Source organism: Solea solea, chromosome 7, assembly GCF_958295425.1.
Source record: "Solea solea chromosome 7, fSolSol10.1, whole genome shotgun sequence".
NCBI classification, from domain to species: domain Eukaryota; kingdom Metazoa; phylum Chordata; class Actinopteri; order Pleuronectiformes; family Soleidae; genus Solea; species Solea solea.
The window spans coordinates 6,137,496-6,147,865 of NC_081140.1; the positions used below are offsets into that span (position 1 = coordinate 6,137,496).

The 10,370-nt window shown below is 43.9% G+C and overlaps 1 protein-coding gene across 1 annotated transcript; it reads left to right on the forward strand.

Annotated features, from left to right (window-relative positions):
* The first annotated feature begins 3,796 nt into the window (after positions 1–3,796).
* On the forward strand, positions 3,797–5,189 carry LOC131462991 (uncharacterized). The gene is made up of 2 exons (XM_058634595.1): positions 3,797–5,041; positions 5,160–5,189. Exon 1 carries the CDS (start codon positions 3,928–3,930, stop codon positions 4,558–4,560), a length of 633 nt encoding a protein of 210 aa, XP_058490578.1. The 5' UTR covers positions 3,797–3,927; the 3' UTR covers positions 4,561–5,041; positions 5,160–5,189.
* Positions 5,190–10,370: the final 5,181 nt, after the last annotated feature.

A 10,370-nucleotide genomic window follows, 5' to 3' on the forward strand; every position in this document is an offset into this window, starting at 1 on the left:
GTCGTGTCCGAGATTCACCGAGACAAGCTGCAAATACGTAAATATCTGCACATTATTGATCTAGTCCTTCAGCAAAACGTCTCTTTACTTTACTTACTTTTGTTGGATAAAACCAAGTATTCTGTGAAAAATGTCATGCGCCTCGGATCTCCTGCCGTCTTTCTCCAGTCTGTCACACTGAATGAAGAAGTGTTCATTCATTGTGGGTCAGGTAGAGAGGAGTAAAGCAGTTACAGGGGGTGGAGTGTCTCAATAGTTAAGACCGGTACCCTGTGTGTGAAAGACATCATGGTCGCAATGGTCGTAAGTTCGACTCCACCCCTGTCTGATTGTAAGTCGCTTTGGATAACGTAATGTAACGTAACAGTGCCAAAAGTGCGAGTGGCCGGGAGGTGCATTACATCCATAGTGGTTTAGCACTACCGTAGAGAATATATGGGAAAAGCTTTAGGGCTGTTGTAAAATTTGCTAATATATATTGGCTAATCCCTGGCTTCTCCCTACAGGTCATTTTGCTGTATTTGTCAGCATGTTCATCCGTCCCTCTGTTATCATTTCAATTCTGGAGCTCAGCTGGTAATGCATTTAGAAGTTCTTCATGAAAGTAAAGTCAAACTTGTTGTCAGCTTCTTTTAAATATTCAAATACCTTGTACTGAGGCCAGTGTGAAGCTGGCAGGGGCAAGGTGGGCTTTTAGCCCTGTCACGGGTACATTTTCCACATTACTTGAAAGCCAGGGAGACACTGGAATAAACCAGGTGTTTTGAAAAGTGGTGAAAAACCGGCCTCTCAATCTAACGTTTGAAAAGTGAGCAGGGTCTTTGAAGCGGTATGACCATGAGACAATCAGTCCAGACGGAGAATATTGTGCGCGTGGTCATATTGGAGGCACATTTTTGTGTAAAGTCCTTTTGCGGTTGCAAGATTGTTGGTTTCACCTGAGTCAAGGTGTGAAAGGGCATGGTTTGTGTCAATGATGACGATAAACTGTCTGCTATTGTGTGAGTGTTGGAGCTCTGTGTTGGAGTGTTGATCCTTTTTGGAAGAGAGCTCAGGACAGCATTGTAGGTGGCTGATAGTTGGTGTCTTAGGCCACCTTCTCTGTTGAGTGATGGGTTCTCCAGGTCGATGGCTTCTTTTAAAAGAACAAGCCCGACAGTGCAACCGAAAGGTGGTCAAGTGCCTGCCTCTCAATCTAATGTTTGAAAGGTGAGCAGGGTCTTTGAAGTGGTATGACCATGAGACAATCAGTCGAGACGGAGAATATTGTGAGAATATTGTGGGTGCGGCCATATTGGAGGCATATTTTTGTGCAAAGTCATTTTGCAGCTGCATTACTTGGAAAGATATCCGACAAGTGGGATGAGCATTTCGTGTGGCCTCGGAGGCCTCGTTGGCGCTCCCTGTCACCTGTCAGTCGATCTCCGGCCGTCATGTGAGAGCCAATGAAATCGCTCCTCGCTACCAAGAATTCTACCAAGAATTGACCAATCGGGTGGCGTCCCACTACCAAGAATTGCGAGAACCAATCACCTCTCGTCATGGGCTACCAAGATTTGACCAATCGCAATCGGTATCGCTACCGAGATTTGAGAGACGCTATTTCGTCCAGACCGTCATCTTTTGCTGCATTTACAGTAAGTACCGTGCCACTCTAACGTTTCAAAGTGTTTATATCACATTGTTATATATATATTTATTATACAAGTAAAAGTATACTTCCGTTGCCAGTTAGCTAGCACCCCCTAACGTTAATGATGAACATTTCATTTATTTGCGTTGCATGTAACCTAGCTGACAGTGACAACATACGAACGACTGTAACGCGCTAACAGACGGACAATTCTCCATTTTTTTAACTTTTTCAGCTACCGATAATGACTGTCATTTATTTCAGTACGCTTACAACAGTCACAACTGTATGCTTGTTTGCATAGGAAATCGTTTAATGCTACTACACTGTTAATAACGGGCTGGCGACGTATAACACAGTTTACCAACGTAATATTTGCTTTTATTGCTTATTTGGATCAAAAAGAGGCCAAAACAGATATGTATAGATAAGTCAATATAGTTTGAGTGTTATGGTAACTTATTATATTCTGTATTAAGTATACAAACAGCTAAGAATTGAATTATTAAATTAAAAAAGAAGATAAAGCATTTAAAATATAATATAAGAAAAATATATTTTTAAGACAGATACACTGTTAAAGTTGGAATGATTTTGTATTCAGACACATTGATCTTTTAATTGTATTTATATGTGCTTGAATCTTCACTGATATGTTTATAAGAGATTGATCAATAAAGTTTTGAATAGATATACACTTTATCTATGAAGAATAAATCACATTGTCACATTGTCATTTCATGAGAAGAGGTAACAAATATTTTATTCCAACTTTATGGGCAACAGTGAATACACAAACATACATTCATGTCCCCACACATTCATATATGCATAGGCCTACTTCTACTTTCACACATATGCATGCATGCATGCTTCCATCTATGCATTACTGAAGAAGACTGAGTGAAAATTCTATAAATGTATTTGCAGTAAGAGATCAGACCAAGCTTATTTTAACTGTTGTTTGTTTTTCAACCATAGAGAATGGATCCTAAATTTAGGAGGAGGGGAGACGGTCTTGCCAGCCTCTGTGATACAGATGATGCCAAGAAAATTAAGGTAGAGAAAAGGCCATGGGCCCGAGCTTTGTCCCCAGATCGTGTGCAAGAGTAAGCAAGGGTGGCTGTTCTGAGTCGTGGTGGAGACACCAACAATGAGAAGCATCTTCTGGGCCAATATCAGCTGCAGTTTGGAATTTTCCGGGGTCAAACATTTCAGTGGTTGGCTGAGAATGCGCTGGGCTATGCTGGATATGTGGTGGCATCAATGTCGGAGGAATCAGGAAGCTCTGATTCTCATAACAACCTCGTCAATAAAAGAGCCTTGCTGAAGTATATTTCGCTGTATCCGGAGGGACGTTATGCCATTCAGTTTAAGATGGAGGCGAGATCCACAAGTCAGCGTAAACCAGCCACCTCCACACAGCCCTCCACCTCATCACAGCCCTACACCTCATCACATCCATCCACCTCATCACAACCATCCACCTCACCGCGACCATCCACCTCACCGCGACCATCCACCTCATCACATCCATCCACCTCATCACGACCATCCACCTCACCGCGACCATCCTCAGTGCCTGTATCCTCCCTGCGGTCATTGTTGACAGGGAACAATTATAACCATTTATCATACCGTTATTATACTTATTTCTTTATATATGTCATCTAAAAAAGTTTTTAGTTATGGACAGGAAAGAATATGACGGATGGGCATATCTTTCCCCACAACACTATTCTCTTCAAACTTAAGAGACTGTGGTTTTATTTATATATTCCTTAATTCCTTCATTCTCTCATATCTGTTTAACAGAGAACAGAATTTGCCTGCCCGCTGGTTGGATCCCTGCCCTGCCAGAAGTTGACCAGCGCTGGATTTCTAAGGCCCTGTTCCGGTGGTCACGGTTTAACCAACCTGAGCTGGACCTTGAAAAGGTGGACAGAATGTGGTGGTATCCACCTCGGCCATCACTAAACTCCAGTGGTATTCCAACATTGGAGCAGTTCTTCGGTCACCCCCTGTTCCTGTGGATGCCAAGGAAGCTTTGGCGTGTGCGGTTGCTCTGTCCACATCCAGACTGTGGCAAGTCAGAGCTTACCTCTGCTGGACTACATCAGAGAGTCAGGCAGGTGATTGGAGTCAGCAGTTCTTACTTCTTGGCATCTGAATATCTTGCCTGTAAAAGCTGCAAACGAAAGGTGATCGGTTGGAGCCATGCCATCGTCTCCCAGCTAGACATAGGCCACCGCATCCAGTTCCCATGTCTCCTGACTTTCAAGCTGGGATGCGACATGCAGGTCGTGCGCCTCATGCGTCAGCGGGGCTTGGGCAACAGCAGCAGCCAGCTTCAGAAGCAGCTGGAAGAGCAGCATGCGGAGAGCTGGCTTGGGAGACAAATTCAGTTTCTCACTGAGTACAGAGGAGTTGCACGTGCCATCTCCTCTGGCCTGATTTCTCCTGTCCCGCTGGGGGACTTGCCAGCTATGCCTGCAGTGGCTAAACATCGCTGGCTGATGCAGGTTTATGCCCAGGATGTCCTCAGCAGGCTGGATGAAGTGAAGGCCTCCATCACCTCACTCTTTGGCCAGGTACTGAAGATGGACTCAACCAAAAAAATTGTGAGGAAGCTGGCACGTGAGGCCCGGTCCACAGCTGCTTGGGCCACCAACATCGGAAATGAACATGGGCATGTGATCATGTCCGTTCTCACAGCGAGTGAGGGCTGGGGCCTAATGAAGATGGCAGAGGGTCTTGTGAGGCGCTACAAGGACGCAGAGGTGCCACCTCCCGAGATCCTATATGTGGACCGTGACTGCTGTGGGAACTCGCACCTTAAAAAAAATCTTTGGAGCATGGCCGGGCATGAGGATTCAGTTGGATATCTGGCACTTTATGAAGAGGTTTGCGACCGGGTGCACAACTGATTCTCATTCACTATACACCAGCTCCATGGCACAGCTAACCCGGTGCATTTTCGTGTGGGATGAGAGTGACCTGCAGCGACTCAAGGCAGCCAAGCGAGCAGAGCTGGAGGCAAGTCTCATGCGTCCCACAGAGGGAGATGTGATACGCCATATAAGCAAGGCAGAGATGCAGCTTCATTGTCGGAGGACCATCCAGGAAAGCAGGGAGATGGAAGCCATGCTGAAGGAGTTGATGAGGCATATGATGGAGAGAGAGGCTGCAACACGCTCGGTGTGCTTCTGATCAACTCTGCAAGGATGGCAGAAATCTGGAAGGCCAAGTGTAAACATATCCCCTGCCTCCAGGACCCTCCAGGTTTCCAGCTGTACACACAGACTGGGACAATGAAGAAGTGTGGTCATGTGCTGCCAACTTTCCGGTGTGCCAGAGGTTCGACCTCACTGGAGAATTTTCATCTGCACATGAACAGATTCATCCCATGTAAACAGTACACATTGTTAGGTTTCCATGTTAGGTGTAGAATGATATTTATTAATTTGTTTAATATAACGTTTGCATGCTTGGAAACACAATGTCAATATTTCACATTTTTTTAAAGGAACCCTCGCAAGTGACACCTTTTTCCAGGGAAAAGCCCAGCGCAGTGGCCTGACTGCAATCGTGTGTGTGAGGCACTTTTTGTTCAGCTCTGTGAGGAGTATCGTGGACCCAGGCTCATCGATGGAGTCATGAAAGAGCGTTGGAGCCTTGTCACCAAGGCATATCTTCACATCCGCCAAGTCATTCTAAATAATGCCATGGTGATGGAGAAGACCACCATCCAGCTCCCAGTGATGAATACTGCAACCATCGCTAGTTGGTGAGTTAATAAAAGGGGATTAACATAGTATCTGTGCTCTGTTCTGTGTAGATATATTGCATATATATGATACACTACGGTATACAAACAAATGTATACTTTGAATATTTTTAGGTACTGTAAGCTTCAGAAAAAACAGGAGAAGAGCATGCTGGAGCAAGGCCTCTCTACTCCAAAGAACACTAATGTGAGCCCAGAGAGCTTGCCTCTTGCAGCTGTGAGGAAAGACAGACCCTGTGTCCCGACCAGCAGTGTGGCAAATCCCCACATCTTTGTCCTGCCTCCTAACACGGCAGGGACGGCGCAGCTGAAACAGAGACGGAACCTGCCAGTGGCTCCAGCTGCAATTCGGCCACCATTCCTTGCAGCTCTCGATCAACCTCTTCATCCTCCCCAACCTGTACCACAACCTCTCCTGCTTGCACCGCAGCCTCTCCTGCTTGCACCGCAACCTCTTCTGCTTGCACCACAACCTCTCCTGCCTGCACCACAACCTCTGCTCCCTGTGGTTCTTACCAAACCGGCAGCTGATGTGCCAAACACCACACAGCAGTACCATAAAAAAAAGATGCAGCAAGAGGAGAGTGGCGTTAAAAAGAGGAAGTACACTAAAAGGAGTGATACCATCATTTGCAAGCAGTGCAAGAGGGAGCGGGACCCTGCCACCCACCAGCAGTACTTCGGAAATTGGTACTGCCAAGCCACAGCCACTACAACTCTGGCTGAGTGGAAGGCCTCATTTGAAGCCCGGGGTTATGGCAAAAGGAAAGATGCGCCACCACAATAATTTTGTATTTGTATTGTATTGTATTTGTCTTCACTTATCTAATATTATATATATTCTATTCTAGTTTGTTGTGTTAATAATAATCTATTCTATTTATTCGATTATATTCTGTTGTGGTACTATGTGTGTGTGTATATAAGTTAGTCTGTTCTGTTTTATATGTATATATTATTGTATATTGCTATTTGTTATCTGTTATATACACTGTTTCACTGGAGTTGCATTATTGTTTACATGTGTATATATTTATTAGAATGCTCACTCTTTTTTTTACTGATTTTATTACTGCACTGGTTGTTTTTATTTGTTTTTAATAAATTTGTATTCAGATGGCTTTGTCCATCAAGTGTTATTTTGCATTCAAATACAATATACATTATAATATAAGATAATACTTTATTAGTCCCATGCACAGGAAATGTTCGCACACACCACATGGGGGGGTATTATCACACCAGAGATAATAATTTAGCCATTATCCATCATATCAAAGGGCCAAGTTGCAAGTTATTGTAATTCTGCAACAAAGGTGTGTGTAATATTGCTTCACTCATCAAAATCAAGTTATATGACATTCATCATTTAATTACTTGATGATTGTCTATTGCTTAATCATAATGGTAAGCATACACATTTTTATTTTACAGCCAATGCTTGTGATAGACAATATATAAGTTTTCCATAAAAAGAAAATGGTAACCTTATACCTTTTATATTACTGGTAATAGTAGTCAATAATTGTGCTAAACAATATTTCAATGTTAACATACAGCACACAATGTTGGTAAGCTTATACATGTTGTATTATAACGTTAACAGTCATTTATTGTGATGAACTAGATACTGAAATGTTTACAAACACCAAAAACGGCTTAATTAATTAATACCATAACCAATTTACAATTCAGTTCGCTTCGAAAGTGACAGGAGACACGGGACGCGAACCGGTAACCGCAACGGCATATCATGGTAGGGTGTTGACACTTCTGGCTCTAGGACCGCGACAAACAAGCTATTTTCTTTGGCGAGATGGCAGCGCGTCAGTCTCATAATCTGAAGGTCGTGAGTTCAACCCTCACACGGGGCACTTATGTTATTACATTCATGCCTTTGCATGAAATAATAGGAGGAAATTCTGACAGACGTGCAATTGGCTACAGAGGCAGAGTGCCCGAGAAGTTTCTCAGACGTTCAGGTCATAGTCATCTTCACTTTTTAGCTGTAAACAACTGCACTTGCTTGAGCTTAGTTGAGGGTACTTTGCTTCTCATCCAAGAGGCTTCTTCCGTTTTGGCAGACAGGTGCATTAATCAAGGTGTTTAGCCCTAGTCTTGGGCCACCTCCTCTGTTGAGTGATATGCCCAGAGTTACACCATCTATCATTCACAAACACTGCCAGCCCTCCTCCTTTCCTCTTACCGCTCTCCGCCGTCCTGTCTGCCCGTGTCAGCTGGAATCCGTCCAGCGCGGTGACCGTGTTGATTGGAACAGGCGCAGTGATGCCTGATGTAAGTCTCTCTCTGTTTTCTCCTTCCACTTCCATTTGGATTCATTTAACAGCCCTTCAGCATGGACTGCGTGGCGAACAATCTCTGGGAACCTAGCGCAGTTCCATCCTCTCCTCCCCCAGAGATGGGAGGGGAGTTGACCAAGTGATTCTTTGAGTTCAGTCATTGTCCATTGTCGGAAAACATACACGGCTTCTCCATCTTGGCCCACAACTGGGACCATGGGGACCATTGTTTCTTTATCAACGGGGTCGTTGGCAGAGTGCCCGTGAAGTTTCTCAGACTTTCAGGTCATAGTCATCTTCACTTGTTAGCTGTAAGCAACTGGACTTGCTTGAGGTTAGTTGAGGGTACTTTGCTTCTCATCCAAGAGGCTTCTTCCGTTCTGGCAGACAGGTGCAATAATCAAGGTGTTTAGCCCTAGTCTTGGGCCACCTCCTCTGTTGAGTCATGGGTTCTCCAGGTTGATGGCTTCTTTCAAAAGAACCAGCCTGAGAGTGCAACTGAAAAGTGGTGAAGTGCCTGCCTCTCAATCTAATTTTTGAAAAGTGTGGAGGTTCTTTGAAGTGGTATGACCATGAGTCAATCAGTCCAGACAGAGAACATTGGTTTGTCGACGCAAAATGAGGAACGCTTCACAAATTTGCGTGTCATCCTTGCGCCCACGGATCTGCCATGATACCTCCTCTGTCCTAAATGTCTTATTTAGTTAAGTCCTGCCTCCCAGCAGCAGAATGGAGTTTTCACTGGAAGGTTCTATATAACGTGTACACGGGGTGCAAACCTTGCATGTTTTCATTGGACTGTTCTATTGTACTCCTCTACAGGCATTGGCTGTTTGTGTTGCCCCCTCCCCCAGACGGACTTGTCGCAGGCGAAGTTCAGTAGTCGTTGAGCATCATCTCGTAGACATCACGTCTTCATAACAGCAAATACCTCAGCACAATACAGCATTAGGGTTCTGTGTGATTTTATTTCTTTACTGTTGTTGCTCATGTCTGTCACTCCGGCAGCTTGCCCCACCCCCTCCTCTGCCGGCCTGCCGGCCTGATTACTCACACCTGCAGACAATCAAGCCATGTGCACTTTAAAAACTCTCTGCTTCTTTGTTTCAGTGCCAGTGTGTCATCGCCAATGCCTGATTACCCGAGCTCCTCGTCACAGCCACAGCATTCTCAAGTTTCTGATCCTCTTTGTGAACGACATTTTATTTGTAAGTTTTTCTTATCACAGCCTGATAGCTGACTCCTTAGTTCAGATTTATAGCCCTTTTATTTTTCCTCCTTGGGAGAGATTTTTTGTTGGTTAATTTTCACAGCCTCTTTAGGAATTCCAATCATTAGGATTGTGACTTACCTTTAACTATTTAGATCCAATCATTTAGATTGCGTTTTGATTTCATTCTTAGTTAGTTAAGGATCGCCAATCATTAGGATTGTGCTTAGAGATTGTTTTCTTTTGAAGTGCTTAGAGCCTTGTTTTTCCTCCGTTTGGAGAGTTTTCTGTTTAAGTTTTTAGGATAACCATAGTCTAAGTTAGTTTCCTCTTCGGAGTGATTTTTTGTTCCACGTTCATAGTTCCGCAACGTCTCTCTTGTAGAGCGTTGCGCTCGCAAATTGCTGTAGGTTTTCATAGCCACGCTGTTGTTTTTCCTCAGCAAAGAGGACCTGCCTTGAGATTTGTTAAGAGTGTCAATAAAGACTATTAAAAGATCTCTGCGTCTGAGTCCTCGCTGTTCCGTCTTGTCAATGTCTTGAAATAATTTGACAAATATTCCGAGTAATATACTTTTGCGGTGTGTGTGTGTGTGCGTGCGTGAGACGTGCAAATACTGTGTTTGGACGACGGTTTTATATTCTATAGACTCTCGGGTAAGTGTGGTATAAATGCTGGAACGAATTGTTGTAAATGTCTTGAAATAATTTGACAAATATTCCGAGTAATATACTTTTGCGGTGTGTGTGTGTGTGTGTGTGTGCGCGAGACATGGAAATACTGTGTTCGGACGACGGTTTTATGTTCTATAGACTCTCGGGTAAGTGTGGTATAAATGCTGGAACGAATTGTTGTAAATTTCTTGATATAATTTGACAAATATTCCGAGTAATATACTTTCGCGGTGTGTGTGTGTGTGTGCGCGAGACATGCAAATACTGTGTTCGGACGACGGTTTTATAATCTATAGACTCTTGGCTAAGTGTGGTATAAATGCTGGAACGAATTATTGTGAATTTCTTGAAATAATTCGACAAATATCCCGACGTAATATACTTTTGCGGTGTGTGTGTGTGTGTGTGCGCGAGACAGTAGGTCACTGACCAGCCATTGTCAATTTGTAATGTCTGATATGCTGATTAAAGTTGACAGTATTACCCTAATACTCCTAATGGGCTGCTGATATCCTGACATTACCCCATCGATATAAACAGTGTTATTCTAACACCATGGGGGGGTGTAGACAGTGTAACAACAATGCAATTAGTCAGTGAAGTGTATTATAATGTACTGTTAAGCTGCTTCTTGTCTTTCAGAAAATGTTTTTTCTCCCACCTTCCGCTTCGAGCCCTCCTCCAATGATCTCACCCTTCGTCCTTCTGCTGCCGCGGTGGCCCTAGCCACAAAACACCGCCAGCAGACCACTGCCATTGTGAGGAG